The 21930-nt window shown below is 34.0% G+C and overlaps 2 protein-coding genes and 2 pseudogenes across 2 annotated transcripts; all 4 read right to left on the bottom strand.

Annotated features, from left to right (window-relative positions):
• Positions 1-931: 931 nt before the first annotated feature.
• Positions 932-1951, bottom strand: LOC108661978 (zeatin O-glucosyltransferase-like; annotated as a pseudogene).
• Positions 1952-2754: 803 nt separating this feature from the next.
• Positions 2755-4370, bottom strand: LOC18598901 (zeatin O-xylosyltransferase-like). Its single transcript, XM_007028631.3, has one exon. It carries the CDS (start codon positions 4288-4290, stop codon positions 2860-2862), a length of 1431 nt encoding a protein of 476 aa, XP_007028693.3. The 5' UTR covers positions 4291-4370; the 3' UTR covers positions 2755-2859.
• A 5058-nt stretch (positions 4371-9428) lies between these two features.
• Positions 9429-11077, bottom strand: LOC18598900 (zeatin O-glucosyltransferase-like). The gene has a single exon (XM_088806155.1). It carries the CDS (start codon positions 10998-11000, stop codon positions 9618-9620), a length of 1383 nt encoding a protein of 460 aa, XP_088662281.1. The 5' UTR covers positions 11001-11077; the 3' UTR covers positions 9429-9617.
• A 9821-nt stretch (positions 11078-20898) lies between these two features.
• Positions 20899-21515, bottom strand: LOC18598899 (early nodulin-like protein 22 pseudogene; annotated as a pseudogene).
• Positions 21516-21930: the final 415 nt, after the last annotated feature.

The following is a 21930-nucleotide window of genomic DNA, read 5'->3' on the forward strand; positions in this document are numbered from 1 at the left end:
CCATATATATGGTCTTACATTGATATGGCTAACTGCAAATCATAGCATCTTCAGAAAAATATACTGATACTTAAAACCTGTATTTTCCGAGAGGGTGGAAAATGTGACTTTCTACATGGAATCTTATAGAGTCAAAGATCAGTCGTTTTGAATGCTTGAACCCATCATTCTATCCTCTAAAATAAGTAGAAAGAATGCAGTTCATGATTGACGAAGGTGAAAATTTTCTGTTTATGACAATCTTTGCGGTTTCTTTCACAGTTACATATGCTTGATAACAAATTCAAGATATGATGATAATTTAATAAGCTAGCTTAATTGGTTTCAGCAAACATATATGGTAAAACGCCAAAGAAACTAAGATGGGCTTTGCCTTTAGTTTTGTCTAAAATGGCTCAGAGACTATATCTGCTGCATTTCAGATTTTCTTCCCAAGTTACTCTTCCTGGTGAGATGATCGAAAGTAGTTGATAAAGTTAAGTCTGTTTAATGATATATCTGAATACTTACTTTCCTGACTTTTTGGTGAGTCTTATGATTTTGGATTAATCAACCACATATATACTCTTCCAAAATGATCTGTTATTCTTTTTCATTTTGCTAGCTGTTTTGTAATATGAAACAGTTATTGTCCAGTTAAAGCAAATTAATCCATCTGTTGCATGAACTTGAACATGATTTTTTTGCTTTGACAGTAGTCTCCCAAACACTTTTTTTTTTTTTTTTTTAATTTAATTTATGGATAGGAGCACCACAAATAAAACAATCTTGTAGTAGAGTTTCTTACTGGGAAATTACCTACAACTTTCATAGTTAAGAGAGATTCTAAGACCTTTCTATATAGACAGCACTGTACCTGGAAAAGTAATACATGAATGATGAAACAATATTACTTTTATCTTTGTCTATCTATCTACTTATCAAGCTTACACTATATTATTATGGATCTATCTGGTAATATATGAACTATGTATGATTCCAACTCCACTTGAGGAGCTCCACCTTCAACAGCAGCTATCTGTCGTATAGTTTCTCCTACTTCTCCAACTCTCTCTCTCATCATTTCTCCTTCATCTCATGCCATCAACTTGCTTACCCTTTCTTTAATAGCTGATGACGTCACTTTTAGTTCTCTGGGTGCCCATTCCCATACAATTAGTTCAATTTTAAGCAATAGTTTTACTAGCAAAGCATTCATTGGTTGGTCCGAGTGCATGGGCCAAGCTGCTATTGGCACTCCCATGCGAATGTTCTCCATGTATGAATTCCATCCGCAGTGACTCATGAACCCACCAGTTTGATGGGTGTGCCAAAATTTCCGTTTAAGAACCATTCATACTCCTGTTCTCTCTTCAAACCCTTTTGCCAGTTCAGCTCTTCTTGCTTCTTCTATAAACACATCTCCTTTATCTCTCAACACCCAGATAAATTTTATCCTGCGTTATTCTAGTCCTAGAGCAAGTTCTTTGATTTGTTCATCTGCCATAGTAGTCGTGGTTCCCAAAGATACATAGATGACAGAATTTGGTTTTTGTTTATCTAGCCAATCCAAGCACTTGCCTTAGCTAATTGAATTCCTTTGCTCACAGATTTTTACCATGTTTAGTGGTCCGCTACCCCATTGCTTTTTGTTTTCATTAATACGTTCTAGATGATCAAGGAAAGTGCCTTCCATCAATCTACAAGTCTTCTGGAGATCTGCAACTCTGAATTTAAAAAAATCAGCTTGATTAGATATGAAATTCATGATCTCAAAGTTGAAGCAACCTTCAATGGACAGAAGCCTGTTTGCCACTTCTACTAGTGTCTGGAAAGATCTCGCCATTGCTTCCCATAGGGTGAAGAATGAAGCAAGGGCAGAGATGCTCCGGAAAGGATATGCTTCTGAGTTTTGTATAGAAGCAGCGTCCTGGACTACAGAACCAATTAGAGAATCATGGATGACAATCATTTTATCAGTTGTGACAGAGAGTGTTTGCAGCTAAGGGTTGGCAAAGGAGGAGAAAGGCTTTAAATGACGGTGGGGATGTGCAGGATTGGAGGCATCAAGGTTGGGGAGGGGAGGGGAGGGAGAAGAGGGATTGGGAATTAAAATTGGATGCAGTATTTGTGATAAGAGAGTTCAAGCCAGGACGATTATGGATGGCAGAGCCAATGTAATGAACTGGAATGTTGCAGGGTGATATGAGGCATGGCAGTTGCAGGAGCTGCTGTATATGACCATGTGCTGGAAAGTGCACAATTATCACTACAATTGGAGCTAGTTTCAGGCCATTTTGGTCATATTTGTTAGCCATTGATTACAAAATGAAGGAATTTCTGTTTCTTTCGTGGAGATAATTAGAGGGGAATGCTGGGTTCATCAATTGAATTAAATTTGGTTGGTTTTTTAATTTATAGATTCTTAACAAACTCATCACCTTAGTCGATTTCTGACTTGCTTCCTCTGTTTGTCTTATCATTAATTTATATCTATGTTTGATTTTTGATAATATACAGTACTTTATATCAATCTCATTTTAAACTTCGTCTGAAGAAGAAATTTATTCAGTCAAATTCATTATTGTTCGGTCTTATCTGATACTGACCCACTCTGGTCTCTATTGGTTTCTTAATTTCAGTGTCTTCTTTGATATCCATTACGGCGATGCAGATGCTAATCCTGAGAAGGTTCTCTGGCTGCAAAAGTTGTTTGAAGTAGTATTTTTTTCGGTTATTTATGGCTAGTTTACTAGCTTAATGCATGACTGTTATTGAGCATTGGCCAGAGTTTATTTGAAATGACAAAGAAGCTTCTTACATTTGCCTTCGCAACACAATTCCTATCTTTTTTTTTTTTTTTGAAAGTTTACACAATTCCTATCTAGTTATATGAGCAATAAAAGATTCCAATTCTACACGAGAAACTCCACCTTGAGCAGCAGACTGTTCCCGGACAGCTTCTCCTAGTTCCTCTGCCCTTTTCCTCATTGTTTCCCCTTCCTTCGAGGCCATCAATCTCCTTACAGCTTCCTTGATGTCAGAAGATGTCACCTTGTCCTCCATCCTTTGCCGATCCTTAACAACCAGGCCGATTTGTAACACTTGTGTCACTAAAACAGTGTTCCTCGGTTGGTCTGAATGCATAGGCCACGCCGCAATAGGTACTCCCATGCTGATACTCTCCATGCACGAATTCCATCCGCAATGACTCATGAATCCGCCAGTAGATGGATGCCCCAAAATTTCAAGCTGGGGCGCCCAGTCTCTCAAAACCATTCCTGATCTCTCTGTTCTTGCCTCAAACGCTTCAGGAAGTTTGAGTTGCCTAACTTCCGTGGAAATATCTCCTTTATCAGCATCTCTCAATACCCAAATGAACTTTGTCTTGCTTTGTTCTAACCCGATTGCAAGTTCATTTATCTGGTCATCGGGCATGGAAGTTGAGCTTCCAAAACAAATGTATAGTACAGATTTTGGTGTTTGTTTGTCGAGCCACTCCAAGCATTTGTGACGTCTAGTTGGATTGCTTTGCTCATGGATCTTTAGAGGGTTTAATGGGCCAATGGCCCATTGTTTTCTGTTCACATTGGTCTGTAGTTTTGCTAGAAGGTTAATGTAAGTACCATCAATCAATCTGCAGGTGTTATAGAGTTCTCCAGCTTGAAAATTCATGAATTGGTATTGGTAAGTCACAAAATTTACGAACTCAGAGCTGAAGCAACCGTCCAGGGATGGGAGCTTGTTTTGTATTTCAGCTACTTCAGCTTCTAGCTGGAAAGGTTTCCCCCTGGCTTCCCAGATGTTGTAGAACAAAGTGAAGGGAGAGATGCTTTGGAAAGCATAAATTTCTGCATTAGGTATAGAAGCAGCATCCTGGATTATGGAAGCGATTACACTGTCATGGATAATGATTATTCTTTCGGCTGATTGAGAAAGTTCACTTACAAGTGCACCAACGGGGTGGCGAAGGTGCAAATAGGCTTCAAAGGATGGCTGCAGATGAGTAGGGAACTTGGTTGTGGCCCTTGGATTGGGTGGGGGAGAAATGAAAGGAGGGATTGCTAAGTCATGGAATGTTAACAGTGAAATTTGGGAAGAATTTAAGCCATGTGCGCGAAGCTTGACCTGACGGTTGTGGATGTTGGAGCAGACATAATGGACTGGAATTTTGTGGGAAGAAAGGAGGCAGCATAGTTGGAGAAGCTGGTTCAGATGGCTCTGGCCAGGGAAAGGCACAACGATCACAGCAACTGGGGCTTGCTTATGGTTGATTGAACCATAGCTTTGATGGCTGGTGTGGTTGGCCATTCGTAACACTTAGCAAGGACTCTCGGTGATTCTGTTGTTTTAAGAATCTTCAACTAGGAGTAGGAGTTGGCTCAATTTTATACGGCTAATTTTTCCTGATACTATGATACGTTGGGCACAATTTGAAAGGAATGTATTGGGACACATTGGAAATAAAAGACTAGGAACATGGAATTGGAATGGCACATTAAAAACAGAGAGCTGGAGACCAACCTTTTGATGGTCCACTGCTTGGAATTTACCATATATGAGTACTACCATCTAACACTTGGTAATGCAATATTCTTTTTCTATTTGGAAGCCTTGTTTTCTTATACCGAAAAGCTTTAGTGAAACAATATGACTCAGTCCTTTGCAGCACAAAAGTTGACAGCAAACCAGCTTCAAGCTTTATGTTACTATAATCCCTGGTTCCAATTTATAGTCTAGGATCATTGATTTTGAATGGCAGTGGCAATCATTGACCAAGCTTTTTGAATATCCACAACATAAAGTCTGTAATCAAACTTCTTTTCTGTTGAAGGAATCCTTGGGCTTCCGAAAACTAGGTTCTTAGATATTTAATCCTTAAAGCCAATCCAAAATGAAAAGCCTGCAATAATTTCACGACTACAACAGTTAATTCAAGCAAGCAGGGATTATCAACTTCTGCTGCGGTCTCTCTCTTCAATGGGATGCATTGCCTTACTGCTGATTCCACAAACTACCTTAATTCTACTGCTAGTATATACTTCTTTGCGTTATTTGACAAGGAGGACCAAAAAGTGTATTAAGCTAGAAGCTACTACCCTTTTAACTCGGGATATCAGTGTTTTAAGGCCATAATTGAACAGCTAACACCAAACTTTCCCCGAAATTAAAATAGATGTCAAGGTTGTGGACTTGTGGTTATGAATATGGTACAGCAGGACATTCTTTTGTTGAGGACTGACTAGAAACCAATTTTATCCCATAAGCAAAAGGGATCACGACAAGGCAGGGGAAAAGAGCATCACTTGTGAGGAAGAATACTAGGTTTTGAATCTGATAGCCTATACAACGGTGGATGTTTCCCACTAGGTCAGCATTTGAACCAGAGATTCCTAAATTTCGAATCATCCATTGCAAGAAAGATGTGATGAGAATGTCCCATAAGTCCTGTGAAGATATAACATTAATTTTCTCATATGGTAATCTACATGAAGTTTTATGGGGCACCTTTTGACACGAATAATATCCGGTCAGGTTTCTTGCTTTGTTAATTGTGAACAGTAATGCTCACTTCGTACAAGTTTGAGCTGAAACTTTGTTTCCGTGACTATCCAGCCTTGACGTGGAAGCTATGTCCAAGCAATAAGCAATAAATGACACACCCTTTGAGGCCTAGCTTTATGAATCACAAAGCAATCTGGGCTACCCATTCCGTTCATGATGGGGACATCTAAACAAAAGATCCACGGACATAAGCCTACCCATCCTAAAAAGAAAAAGCAATAGGAGGCTTGAGGCCTTTTTCCAACAGTGTTTTAAGGGTCAAAGCTACTATTATTGTCGAACAAAATTATTGCATCTTTAATAGTTTTCATATTTCCGTCAACTTTTGGATGAGATCACAGACCAACAAGCGGCCTCAAGCAAGTAGTGACCAAATCTAACTAGACTACCTTTGAGAAACTCCAACAGAAAGAAATGACGTAGACTGAATCCAAAATGGATACTTTCTGCTAAATAAAGTAGCCACTAATGACTGATCAGGATAATAATCACTTTTGTACTTATGTTGGGAAAAATCTAAGCCTGAACTAGACACAAAACACTTTACACGCACTAGAGACAAACGAAAGGAAAAAGCCCACATGACATCAATACTGATAGTAGATTTATAGCATCAGTACAGCATACGTGTCAAAATTTGGTGATGCCAAAGTTTCCTTGGGGCAATGCGCCAGATGTTCTTTACATGTATCTGTTTATAATTTGTCATGGTGAGGAATGCTCATCCATTCCAAGGTGAACTCGTAAACTCTATCCCCTTGCACACATGCAACGTGGGGTCAGTTCTCAGTCTGAATGCTCCCAAACTTTTCTTATCTTTTCTGCACTTCAATCCATTCAACAGCAAGTTATATTGGCACGTGATATGTATGAGGTCTTATCCTGTAAGACCTTGAAATTTGGAGCCAACATAAGAATAGATAGATCAGTGTGTTATAGGTTTCTTCTTGAACTGAACTTGTAAGTTTAGACCCCAACAATCCATTGATATTCAAATTCTTCATCTAATTATATAATGTGTCCTTTCTTATTTAGTTTTTTGGTTTGTCTATTAATTGTCTTATCATCTTTTAAGATGCATTATTTACGAAAGTTAATTATTTACCGGTAACTCAAGGGATGTGATAAATGGTAATCGTTGTCTCATCACTATATTTGGTAGGAAGAAAGGAAAACAGAGAGAAGAAAAAAGAAAGGAGAGAAAAGGAAAGATATTTTTCCTCTGGTGTTAGCCATGTGTGATGAAAAGAGAAAGCACATAATTATGGGTCACAGTGCCTTCATGTGATATTGCACATTACGTCAGTGGTTATATGCACGAGGTCTATAGATAGCAAGGCTATCATTTTGTTCTAGATAGCGAGGCTATCATTTTATTTCGGAGTCGAAGTACCTGCGGACCATGGTGATGGTTCTTCTGTAGTAGTCTTTGCAAATGGTAAAATAGTTATAGTAAAAAGTGTAAGCTTTGAAAAAATTTTCTTGTATGTTTATACTTGAATTGAAAAGATATTTCTTTACTCGTCCTTATGCTTGAATTATGTCTCAAATTTGAGTATTTGAAATGAGGGATTATGTTATCTATGTTCCACTAAGGGTGGCATTGTGGAATTGAGCTTGTTTTGCTGAAAAGTAGCATGAAGTTTGTGTTTTTAAGAATGAGGTATTGATACCCATGAAGCAAGTACCCATGAAGCCAGTGTCTATACCTAAAGAGGAGAATGCATTCTAGGAGCATTTTGACACAAAAGTATCAATACCCATCCCTTAGATATTGATACGTGAAAGGCAGAAAGTATTCCGCCACAAAGGTATCGATACTTGCAGTCTAATTTTACAAAAAAGAAAAGTTTTAAGGCTTTTTCCAATCGTATTCGATTCTTCATTTCAAACCAACTTTCCAAAGGGTTTTAGAAACATTCAATTGCACTCAAATGACTTTTAAATTACTTTTCTCTACAAAATTTTGGCATGAACATCAAATCAATTTAAATTCTTTACTCAAAATATATTTGTTAATACACATCATACATTGAAGAGTTCACTAATATAAATGCTGGAAATTTAGGGGGAGTTACATTCATTGATCTCCAATCAAATGATATGTTTATGAACTCAACTTGCATAATTTTAATGTGGATTTAGTGGGTTTTGTTTATTGGGTCTTCGCATCGGTCATGACTTGGGTTTGGGTTGTGATAGTGAAGGAGGCTTTATGACTTTAAGGCTTAGTTAACGATCTTGGTTTTAGACAAGCACTAGATAGTCAAAGCACCATCTATTTGACTAAAATTAGATGTTTCTTCGAGAGAATCAAAAACACCAAAGTCAAGTGTAGCTTTGTTCAATAGATTGTTTCTAGAGTGAGATTGTATTGAAGAAAGTAGCTATAGTTGAAAATTTAACAAAAATGTTGACTAAGTCAATTTTTAAGATAAAGTTCAAGCATTGCTTAGACTTGATTGGTGTCTATAGAGCTTGAGGCCCTTTGGAGCATTGATGGTGACAATAGAAATTGGTTTGTAAGGTGAAGCTTAGCGAATTCAAGCTAAAGGTGGAGATTCGTTGTGATGGTTTTGAATTCTTGTTAGATTATGATACTTTAATTCTAGGTAGATTAGGATATTGAATCCTAATTAGACTAGGATAAGACTCTTGGACTTGACCCTAAAAATAGGTCATATGGCATCAAAAAATATATAATCAAGTCAAGAGAAAGTTTAGTGAGTGTTCAAATGGAGAAAGATTTGAATGTAAGTGGGACAAGGGATATGAATTTGAGACTGATGTTATTATCTCCTCATTTCTTCTTAATGAATCTTTCTTAGTCACTCTATATGTGGATGTATATAATTAAAAGACCGAATCACATAAATATTTTGTGTTTTTTAAGCGTGCTTGATTTTTTTTATATTGATTGTGTAAAATTTTAAATGACTTTTTGAGTTATTTCCTTTTTTTTTTCCATACCAAATTTTGTTTCTCTTTTGGACTCTTTAGCAATGGTAAGTGGATATATTAACGAGGGATGGTGTTAATTGGCTGTTGCTCAATCTTGACTGCACTTTGACGTTTAAAATAATCTAGCCTAGCTATAATTGAGCGATCGATGGTCAATAATCTCGACCTACCAAATGTTCAATGGCAACGTAGTGATCGGCATGTATAATATATATATTGTATATTGATTTTCACGTTGACTGTAGTGAACATATGTAAGAGCAGTATTGAGGAGGTAATTAGAAGGTTAGTGAGAACAATAAATGGGGGTATGCGAAGGAAAATGACGGGCGGTTCGGTGGGGTAAAAGGACCTTCAATTACATATACAGAGCTGTCCCTCTAAATTTCTTTTGAAAGGCTGCTGTCCCTTTAATGGGTCGGAAACTATTGCTCATTTTAATTATGAAATCACCAAAATGGCCATTTAATACCAACAGGCCATTGGTAGGGTCGAGGATAGATTCTAGACAGGCCCCAAATGATGCTACCTCCTTTTCTCTCTTCATTCCGCCTTTTTCTTTCTTTGTCGCTTCATTCTAATTCATTTCCTGTCATCGTATGAAGCTCAGCAAACGTGTGTGCAGCAACTCAGCTCTTGCATTCTTATTTTACAGCATTAGATCAACAATTCTTTGAAGAGGAGATTAATCTTTTTTCTATCTTGAAAAATGGAGGGAAGGACCCTTTTAGGCTTTAAAAAGTCTTTAATGGTCCAGCACTGATCCATAGCCACAAAGAAAAAAGACAAAAAAAAATTTCGAACTACCACAATAAATTGGTTTCAGCTACTTGTACTCAGGTGATTGTCCCAAAAAGGAAAAAAATTCTAGGCTCCCATTTTAATTATTTATTCCCCATGAAAGGGATTTTTAATCTTTGATGGCAAAATTTTCTAATACTAGCCATTTTATATGCATATTTTATGCACTAACAATGTTCTTTTTCCTTTTTTCCGTTAATTTCCACATAGTTTTCCATAGATTTAAAGACACGAAAGGCACTACATTTTGTTTCGTAGATTAAAATACTTGAAAGAAAAATATTCATGTCGTAGTGATTGTGAGGAGAAGCCTACCTAGTGATATGAGCAATGAAGGAGTCCCTCTCCTTCTGAGAAACCTCACCTTCAGCCACCGACTGCCGCACGGCACCACCAACTTCTGCTGCCCTCTTCCTCATCTCATCTCCTTCCTTGGAGGCCATCAAACGTTTCACAGCATCTTCAACTATTGGTGCTGTCACTGTCCCATCCCGCCGCTCCCAGTCCTTGACAGCAATGCCAACTTTGAGCAATTTTGTAATCAGCACTGCGTTTCTTGGTTGATCAGAGTGCATAGGCCATGCCCCTATTGGTACTCCCATGGTGATACTTTCCATGCAAGAATTCCAGCCGCAGTGGCTCACAAAGCCACCTGTGGCTGGGTGCGCTAAAATCTCCAGCTGGGGTGCCCAGTCTCTCACCACCAACCCCGTATCTTTCACTGAATCTTCATACCCTTGTGGAAGTTCCGGTCTTCTCACTTCTCCATTGAAAACATCTCCTTTGTCTGCATCTCTTAATACCCAAATGAACTTTTGGTTGCTTTTCCTCAAACCAATCGCGAGCTCCTTGATTTGCTCATCATCCATGGCGGTTGTTGTCCCAAATGACACGTACAGTACAGAATTTGTAGCTTGTTTGTCAAGCCACTCCAAGCAGAAGTGCCGGCTAGCCGAACTGTTTTTTCCAGGTATTCTTACTGGATTGAATGGCCCTAAAGCCCAATGTTGCTTTCCTCTCATTATGCCTCCGAGCAACTCCAAGTAAGGACCTTCTATCACTTTGCTTGTGTTGTATATGATCCCAGCATTGTCTCTGAGATATTGGAATTGCAAGGCGATGAACTCCAAGAAATCCTTGGTGAAGCATCCTTCTAGAGAAGGAACGTCGCCTTCATCAGGCATTTCTGCATTAACTTCTGGCTTCCCAATTGATTCCCATACATAAAAGAAGAGACTAAAAGCAGAAACGGTATGGAAAGTGTAGGACTCCGCATTGGCGATTGAACCAACTTCTTGAACTACAGATCCCATCATAGAGTCATGAATGACAATGACCTTTCTTGCTTGTGAAGAAAGCATGCGTAACAACTCAGTGACAGGCTGACAAAGATGCCAGCAGGCATCAAAACAGGGCTGGAGATGAGAAGGGAACTTGATTGCTGAACTGGGGTCTGGAGGAGGGGAAAGAAAAGGAGGGACTTGGCAGTCATGGAAATGGAAATTTGCAGTGGCCACCGGGTCCCAACCGTGGGCTCGGATCTTTGCCTGGCGGTTGTGTGTGGGTGTAGCAACATAATGGACCGGGATGCCATAGGAGAGGACGATCCGAGAGAGGTGAAGCAGCTGGTTGAGATGGCCTTGTGCGGGGAATGGCACCATGACCACAGCCACTGAGTTTTCTTGGTTTGGCATTTTAGGGAAGAAGGCGGAGGAATCTCTCTGGGTGCCACTTATTGCAATATGAATCCTTTGATGTATATGGACAAATCCAGCTTCTGTTGGGTTTATATATAAGGTAGCCAGCATTGAGAATTAAAGTTGCTGATTTGGGTTGCCATATACGTATATATGTTTGTCAATTTATGTGAGCCACAAAGTATGTGAATTCCAGGGTGGTGAAAATGATACAACGCCTTGTCTTTTTGGTGGTGAAAGCGAGAATTATTATCCGACCATTTTGCGGAAAAGGTCACAATCTTTCAGACAAGTAATTGCCTGCTCAAACAGCACTATATTGATTCCTCTCTCACACAAACTTTCCTTCAAAATTCAATTCAAACCCACATAACCCCATGAGGGACCCATATATACCTTTAGAATGCTCTAAAAAAAGGATTATTTATTTTTTTATTATTATGATAACCATTAAGCATGTCATCCATGTCATTTGGACTTTAGTTCAAGTGATAAGGATAAAAAAAGGCATCCATACACATCTTAAGTTCATGCTCTTTTTAATGAAAGCATTACTCATAAGCAAAAAAAATTACGAGAAATAATTTTCTTCATAAGTTCAATTTAAAAATATTTTTATTATAATTTTAATTATTTTTAGTTAAATTTTGATATGACTTGACAACAATACATTTTAAACAATTTTAGAAAAATTAAAATGATTTCGGTTTTCTCTATCTTGCCATCTAGATAAAAATTTTAAAATTAAATCTCGATTTCTCTTTCTTACCAAATGCTGTCTATCTCGTCATCCCAAAGAGTAGAGATGGAATCCAGGTATGTGTTTTAAGTTATTGAGTTTATTGGTTTATTCATAGAACCTCAAAGTTGAGGAGTTGAAATTGATTAGACATATCTGTAAATTAAAACACTATATGACTTTGGCAACTTAAACCTGACTGCGAGCAGGCAAATCAATTAGTTATTAAGTATTGCATTATTGGTTTTTAGGTATTGCGAGATTAATTTTTAGGTATTGCATGACTTAATCATTGTGTCTTTAGTTTTTAGGCATTGCGTAACTGATTTTTAGGTAATGCCTAAGTCATATAATGTCTAAAAACTAGTCACGCAATGCTATATCAACTAGTCACTCAATACTTAAAAATTAGTTATGCAATGTCTAAAAATTAATAACGTAATGCCTAAAAACTAGTCATGCAATGCCCAAAAATCTGTTATGCAATGTCTAAAAACCACCAAAACTGTTTAATTCCATTTAATAAAATCAATTACTTCAAATAATACACTATATTCCATCTAACAACATAATCAATGAATATGCCTACTTGGCGAAGAATGCTCAAAATGCTTAAAAGTTTTTCTTCATATATAAAAAATCACTCCAAAATGCTTAAAAATGCTCAAAGCGCTCAAAGGTTTTTCTTCGTATATTAAAAACCACTTTAAACTGCTCAAAATGCGCAAAAGTTTTTTTCGTATATTAAAAATCACTTCAAAATGCTCAAAATGGTTAAAGGTTTTTCTTTCTGGTAATGAATACTCTAAAGATGAATGATCTGGCAAGGAAAGCTTAAAGGATATGAGTCGGTTTGAGGCGTGGACCTAAACATATGGATTGATTTTATTAAGGGTAATTTTGTCTAAAATTAATTTTTCTTTATTAAAAATAGTTAAAATTATAAAAAGGGCTATTTTAAAAAACACTTTATATATGAAGGGTATTTTAGAAAAAACCTTTATAAATATATATATATATATATATATATATATATGTCTATTAATTATTATATACACTGAGGATAAAATTTTTATCTCTACAAGTGAATTTGATTACTTAACTTGTGTCTATTAGAATAACCATGTCAATTTCATGATTTGTTTGTTTATGATTTAAATATGCATGTGCAATTATCAAAATGACTAGTGGAATTTGAAAACTTCATCACTTGTTTATAAAATAATCTTTCTTATTAAACTAATTGATAATGGACTCTTTATTATATGCAAGTGGCTTAGAACATACCAAATGTTTTAATTGATACAAAATTTTATTTTTTATCACCACTTACTGATAGTGATGATTAAAGTAACTTTCTTAATCATGCTTAATTTAATCAAATAATCGATGAGTGATTTTTTTCTATAACAATGATAATTGGAATACTTAAAACAACTATATAAGTTCTATACTACTATCATCTACGGGTTTTTGCTACAAGTGCATTGTGTCACGAGACTACATTTTCAATTCAAAAGATATATTTGATAGGTGGAGAAAGTGTCACGACCCGGAACTCCCATCGAGCCCGTGACAATCGCCGCGACGTCCCGATAGGCACTCATTACCCCGAATGCCGATCGAAACCCTGCAAGGCTTAGCATCAGCTTCTGCATCTCCCTAGTAAGCGACAGTTATTAAATCTCACATTTCAAAAAAAATCATAAGTCATTTCCAAATCAAAACAATAAAATATTACTTTCTGGCTCACAGGGGCATTTTCGTCATTTTTCTTCAAAAATATCGAAACTCGCCAAAAACATGGTGTAAAAGCTAAATATATTCATACATATTTTAAATTAAATAACTGAAGAATAAAATTTCTTTTACAGTGACACGTGGGCCCCCAACTGACTAAGAAGATGTAGGGCTACGAACCCTTACTTTCTAAGATGCAACTTCGAGATTAATTCTCGTCTTAATCAACTATCAACAAATTGTCCTGAGCCTAAAAAATGGATAGGAAGAAGGGGTGAGATTATAAAATCCCAGTGAGTAGACAGACATCATCAAAATAATCTAAAGCCAAGTAATAGGAGATAATTAAAATAATTCATCCCAACCCATATAAATAATTGGATTTCATCCAATTACTCAACATGGCTTATGCACTTTTCAAAAACTTAGCCCTTGCCAAAAATCCATTCTCGGGGATACCCCGCGAAGGCATCTTACCGAGACCGCCAAGGCTGTTTATTGTCACACATATAAACACATTTCACCTCTGACAACACAGCCGTTCCTCGACGTTGGCTGAGTCCTAATTTCACGTGGTGGCCAGCGTGAAGTGTACTCAAATCCTACCTCGGGAGTTATCCTACGCGCCTCTCCAATCGAGGTAAGCTCAATAATTGAGAACCGTGCCCCTCTAATTAGGCTGGCCCACAGAACCCCCGTCACTGCAGTGCCCACTTTATAATCCACCAACCAATAAAATCACAATAGTATGACATGGCTCACTTAACACACAGTTCACATATTCTTAAAATCATAAAAATAACTAGTCATACCCACATTTATCATAAGCCATTTAATGTAAAATCATAGATAAACAACACAATCATAGTATAGGTCTCCAATTACTCTATTTTTGAAATCATTATTAAATTTGCAAAATTTTATAAAATTATTTTATTAAATCTCATTTTCCCATAAAACACAATAATTTTCCAATTAAACCATTTTTTCATAAAATCACACAATTAAATAAATTTACTTTAGATAATTAAGACGATAGTAAGTTTACTCACTGTTCTAGGAGTCGATATACTCATATTTTTAGTCCGCGGAATAGTCCTTTACCCGTATCTAATGGCTCACCACCTAGCCATAATCCATGGCACATATTTCAATTAAATTGTGTCTAACAGTCATAAGCTATTTCAGACTCGATATATATGCATGATATGAAATGAAAAATGCACAGGTAGCCATCTAGACCCGGTATTGACCTAAGTCGATTTTTCATCCAATAAATTGGCCAATGCGTCAAATTTCACTCCAACTTTCTCCATTTCTTTTCCAATCCCTCAATTCACCAAGCACAACTAATTAACACACAATTAGGCAAATTTATCTTCACTTTTTCTTCTTGGAACTTTCGGCCATTGAAGGTTCATGGGGAAAATGGATTCTTTTCTTGTTGTTTTGTTTCTAAACATGTTTAACTAACTCTAAACACCAACATAACTCAAAATCAAACAATTCTAACATCTTTCTCTCTCCATACCCATTTTGACCAGCCATAATTTCATCATGAAAACATGTAATTTAACCATGGAAATTAAGGAAAAATGCATGGGTAAGGTAAATCACTAGCAAAATCAAAGAAATTTTACCTTTGGTTGATCAAATCCTTGAATTCCAACACTTTCTTTTTGATTTTTCCCACCTAGGGTTTGTTCTTCCTTGGTTTCTCTTCTCTTCTGATTTGGCTGATCACTATGGGAGAAATGGGCTGATTTTTGGCCTTTTTATAAAGAAAGAATAAAATAATAAAAACATGACACATGGCATTTCCTTATTGGCTCAAATTTTAAATATTTGACTTTTAATTCTTTAATTCTCCACCACACATTTCTCATGTTTATCCATTTCCATGATGAATAAAATCCCTTGGTCTTGACAAGTGTCGGGGGTGAAAATTTATCGATTTGCCCTCGGGGTCGCAAAATTACCATTTCACCCTTATACTCCAAATTATACCGAAATTAAAATTTTTCACTTCTAAACTTCAAATCATACTCCAATACTTAAATCATACTCCAATAAGTCAAATGGACCAAAAAAAATATTTTCTAAAAATTTTTATTTTGTCCTCAAGTGGCAAATGATCATTTTACCCTTGGATAGTGAAAATTTCGGTTTGACTCCAAATTGATCCTCGAACTCCGAATTACCATTTTGAGTCATCCATGAACTGTGAAACTCTTAATTTCACATTAAAATTCCTATTTGAACTAGTTCGAGGCTTAATCGACTCAATGGTACCATTAGGGGCAATATCATCTTTTAACGATTTCTCGAACTTTCTAAATCTGTAAACATTCTATTGAGCATGTAAATGACGTCGTAATTATTTTATAAAACAGGATTTGACAGAAAGACTCTTATTTATAAATTCAAGACTAACCACATCTCTTACTAATATTTGATTTGTGACATTTTATCTCATCCAATTGTGCAACACCCTCGTTGCATTGACTTTTTACTCATAAAGGAGAAAAACCCTTACACTCAGAGGCGGAAGGAAGGGGGTTTAGTAAGGGCCCCCGCCCCCTTAAAATTCTAAAATTTATATATATTATTTTATTTTATTTTAAAATTTTAAAATTTTTTATTTTTTAAAAAAATTTATAATTTCGCCCCCTCAAATCTTAAAGTTTTCATTTTTCCCCTTTAAATTTAAAATCTTGGTTCCGCCACTGCTAGACCTAGCAATTCGTGTTTTTGTGTCATAAATGTATCAGACACGATTAGACACGAAACATACTAAAGCTAAACATGAACATGATACGTTTAATATTTGTGTCTTAAATTTAAAACACGTACACGTATACGTTTAATAAACATATAACACGACATGACACGATTAACACATTTATTAAACGTGTCAATAAACGACACGACACAATTAATAACACGATTAACACATTTATTAAACGTGTCAATAAACAACACGACACAATTAATAACACGATTAACACATTTAACACGATTAAATAAAAATATTTGTAATTAAATATAATTTTATTATTTAAATCCAAAATCTATAATTATAAAAATAATTATAACAAAACAAAAATAATAATAACATCAAATATAATAAAATTTAATATAAATAACATACATAAAATTCATTATCATATAATTACATTATACTCTTTATAAAATTAAAAAACCTACTAAAATAATTATTTAAAATTATTTATATAAGGTTAAAATAGTCTTTAACTATTAATTTTTAATAGATTAATAAACGTGTCACGTATATACGTTTAAACATGATAACACGATTAAGTAAGCATATTTAAACGTATTTTAAACGTATTTATCATGTCTGACATGTTAAGACATGAAAATTTTTGTGTCTTAACGTGTCAGACATGATTAGACACAAAACACGTTAAGATTAAGCCCAAAACCTGTTTAACCCGTGTCTTCTCGTATCGTGTCCAAAATTACCAAGTCTAGCCACTGCTTACACTAATCTGAATCTATCTTGACTTTGATATCTCTTATAAAAGTCTCACATTAGTGAAAATTTGAGTATGTTCTAATATCACTTGTTTCGAATTCCACATTAGTAAGAGATGGGGTGAGTTTTAGATTTATAAATAAGAGCTTTCCTCCACCTATCAGGTCTGTCTTTTGAGTTGAAAACTTTAACCCGTGACACGTTGCACGTGGATAATTATATGTGAAATCTACAAATATTGATATAAAATAAAAGGATATGAACTATATATAAAATAAAAAATTATGTATGTTCATGAATAACATTAAAATTAAAAGATTTACATAAACAAAATTTCTTTTATAGAACTAGAACCAATTAAAATTAAATATGTAAATTTTGAGATTGTAAAAATAAGAAAGGGAAACCACAAGAACTTTGACATATACCCTTTCATAATCATTCATTAAGACACACCATAAATTACTTATATAAAATGATATAAGTCAATTAGTTACATATTTAGAAAATGATTTAAGTCAAAATTTAGTCGTTCATTAAGGCACACCATCAATTACTTATATGAAAGTTATAAAACTATTTCAATGTATAAATAATAATAGAGTAAAAATTAATTAATCATAAATAATTACAAAATGACATCTAACTTCATAATCAATGAAAATCACTTATATATAACAAATTATTTATGAATTAGACCACAAATTACTTATAAATGTAATTAAATTCACCAATTATTTAGTGTGATAAATGTTCTATAATTGACATTCGATTGAATAATAAGTTGAGATTACAAGAAAAAGAATTGCCTTATGTTTTTGATGGGATAACTTATCAAATCCCCAAATTATTATGTTAAAACTCAACATTTTTGTAATTTACTATAATCCCTATCGTAAGAAAAAAGCAGAAAAAAACATAAAGATATAGCTTGTGACATATATAACTTCTAAACTACTTATAAATAAATTTAAGTTGGCCGTTAAGTAACGAGTGAATGTATCATTTTTTTAATAAACTTTAATTTAATAATTAATATTCATTAAGTAACTTTCATAAAGTGTATATATGAATTGATTTTGATTAATTAGTAAAAGAGTTACCACATATAGTAACTTTTTTTGTTGTTTATAATTAGATTATAATTGATTTTTTTTTCAAATATTAATTCCCTATCATCTCATTGTTTTTTTAAATTAAGCTAAATACTTAAATAAGCTCTTGAACTATATCAAGAAAGTCAATTTAGTCTCTATTTTTTTATTGCATTCAAATAAATCTTTAAATTTTTATTATGAATCAAATAAGCCCTTCTCACTAACTGTTGACTAACCTTTGTTAGTGAATGGTACAATCAGCAATTTTTGATACCACATCATCTGCCTCGTGGCATGCTGACATGTCATCTTGGTGATGTCAATACCACATGGCAAATGACATAGCATAAAAAATTGCTAAATTGGAATTGAGCTTTTTCCTTTCTAAATGTCCAAAAATTATTGATTAAAGATTCAAAACAAAAAATTAAAAAAAAATTTAATCCAACCCTTCTAGTTTTATTGAAGCTATTGTTGCTCGACTAAAAGTTGGTATAGAGAAATATGAGAATGTCTAGAAACGATTTTGAGAAAAGGAAGAGCAAAGGTAGGACACACAACGTTTATAATACTAAAACTAACAAAGACACGCAATGTTGATCCAAAATAAAAGAAAGTCAAATCCTTTTCTTCTCTTTCCTAGAATCTATAAGAGAAATCCAATACTTTTCTCTTTCCTATAATCTGTAAGGGAAATTTGATGATGTTGAATTTTATTTACTAACAATAATAGATTCTCTCTTCACATTTTTCACAGATTTTGAAAATTCAAGACTAATTAAAAGTAATTTTTAGAAGAGAAATAGAAATTGCAAACAGGAAAAGGACATTCTGACTATAAGGTACTTGGGTTTAAGGAATGTTGAAGAAAGTGAAGGTTTTTTTGGTTAGGAAGGATGGCTTCAACTAAGAAGATAGTAATCAGTTTGAAGCAATTAGGTTTTTTTTTTTAATTTTTTGTTTCAAATCCTTAATCAATAATTTTTGGACATTTGGGTGGTTAAAAAGGAAAAAACCCAATTCCTAGTTAGTAATTTTTGATGCCATGTAACATTCACGTCATCAAGATGACACGTCAACATGCCATGTGGAAGATAATGTGATACAAAAAATTACCAATTGTACCATTTTAGCGGTTAATGTGAGGGACTTATTTGACCCAAAATAAAAGTTTAAGAGCTTATTAAAATGCAATAAAAAGATAGGGGCTAAATTAACTTTCTTGGTATAGTTTGAGAGCTTATTTGCATATTTAACCAATTAATTTTGACCTCGAGCAATGTATGAGACCATTTTTAGAAATAAATTTATAATATAAACAGGTAATATTTTGTAGTATAAAAAACAAAAAATAGGTGATATTACTAAAATAGCAAGAATAATTAATTGATAGTATAATGCTGTGATTTTTTTTTTGAGTGAATAGTTTGTAATTTTCTATGGAAAAGGGAGGGCATTATACCCAGAAAAGAAAAAACTAGTTTTGGTGACATCAATTTCAAACTTATATTGGCTTGGTTAGTCGACTAGTGGTCCAAATAGTCTAAAATTTTGAAACAGTGTATGGCCCAAATAGATATTGTAGGTTTTGGTAGTAGAAAGTAATACGAAAATGATAAACTTCATCTACTTTTTTTTTTTTTTTTATAATTAAGAGAGGGGAGATTCGAACCTTACTCTTTAGGTAGGGAATAATGCACCAATCAATGAGCCAAATGCTCGGGTGCCCCCTTTGTAGTATGACATTTTCTCAAATACACCTCTTGTATTTTATTTGGATGAGATTAATAGTAAAAAAATTATAAATTAGTATCGAGTTACCTCATTTAAACAATAAAATGAGATATTAAACTTGGTGGAAAATAAAGAAAAATAAAATTAAACATGCGAAATGTAGTTCGTGTTATTTTTAATGTTCTTAAGTTCAATTAATCTCTTCATTGATGTAAAAATTGTTGAATTGGGACAAATTGAATCCTATATATATTTAAAGAATAATAAGAAACTGAATTCTTAGATGATTAGATGATACAAATCCTGTTGTGTATTAACATTCTCTAGAAAATAGTCTCTTTTTCTCACTAGGTAATTAAACAAATGATTGATCAAATAAAAAAAAATCAAATTTCACATGTATTTTAATTAAGAAATTAATTAGAACCTCTAATGTAACAGAAGGGATCAAGTTATTACCAATAAAAAAATGTTTGTTTCTGTTATCTTGGAATCATGATTAAATTTCTTTTGAGTCATAACATGTTTAATCTTAAAATAATAAAATACAAAAACTTAATAAGAGAAAACAAGAGGATTTTTAAAATTGTCTTACATTAAAAGCAATCCAATTACACTTAAGCATATAGCTCATTGGTTGGTGTATGGTCTCTCTATTTAAAGCGCAAGGTTTGAGTCTCCCTTCCCCCAATTCCAAAAAAAAAAAAAACAAAAGCAATCCAGTTGGAAACCAAACATACACAAAAGTAACCCAAGGAAAAAGAAGTAAGGGAAAAAAATTAGGTGGACAATTTATCTAGAAAGCATAGATATTTAGCTAACTTTAAATCTGAGTTAATAAAATTGACTTTCAAAATTTTAGTTTCTTATCCTATCACAACAACCATGGAATAACAAACAATCATAGTCTCAATTAAAAATAAGAGAAAACAAATTTAACTCTGAAAATGTGAACACAACATTTAACATTTTTCTTTTATTGATTTTTTTTTCTCAGACAAATCTAAGCAATAAATAACATATAAATTAAATTTTTATTAAATAGCTTAATTCAACATAAGTTCTTGAATCAAAGCTATGTAGAATTTATTTTGATGACGGTGGTGGTGTTGTGGCATTGATGGCCATCTTAATTATGGCAGCACACAAATCAGGTTGAGTACTACAGATAAAATAATTAGCTCCAAAGGCCAGAGGGATTTTATCATCTCCTGAATCAAACTCCATGGCTCCGTCGTTAACTGTGCATGTGTCATGTCCATTTTTATCCACAACTACCACATTGAACAATTGTTCATCATATATGAATTCTACAATAAATTAAGACAAACATAAGTTATCAATGAACAATCCTTGTTATATACATGATAAAATTTATTAAACAAGCTTTAAACTGTTTGAATATTAAAATAGAGTATAGAATATTAATAAAAAAATTGAAACGACTGTTGCCAGAGAATTAGCTTTTCATGTTACGTGATTAATATAAAATCAATTGATAATCAATGATGTATATACCTAGAATATCACTGGTAAGGAAATTCTTCCCTCTAGTCCAACCTTCCAAGCTAAACTGATGGTTCCTAACCATTATCATCTCTAACCATATAGGTTGTTGGCGCTGAATGAATGGCCTCATATTGAAGCATCAAAAGTAGCATCGCTAGGGCAAGAATTGAGCTACCTCTTATTGCATTTCTCATTTTCTAGTGAACTACCAATATTTAAACTTCTTGTTCGTGAAACCTAGCAAGCTTGAAAACAAGGTAATTCATTTTATAGAGAACGGAGATTGAAAAGACATTGAACCTAGCATCTCTCTTTTTTGGAAAACCAATGATTTGTGTAATTTTGGATAGAATAAAGATTCGATTAACCACTTATTATCCACGAATTATTTTAATGTTTTTCATATTTTCACGTGAAAAATGAGAATATATCATTTTGTCAATTCCAATTCTTTACTAAATTGACAAATTTTCTATATCAAATATTTACATATGCACACTTAAGTTTTCAACAAAAATCTACGGACACCTAATCATCTATTTATAAAATACTAAAATGGTAATTAAACAAATTAATTAGAAAAATATTTTAAATGTTTTATCAATAAAT

The sequence above is a fragment of the Theobroma cacao genome, chromosome 5 (assembly GCF_053813885.1).
Source record: "Theobroma cacao isolate CCN51 chromosome 5, ASM5381388v1, whole genome shotgun sequence".
Taxonomy (NCBI): Eukaryota; Viridiplantae; Streptophyta; class Magnoliopsida; order Malvales; family Malvaceae; genus Theobroma; species Theobroma cacao.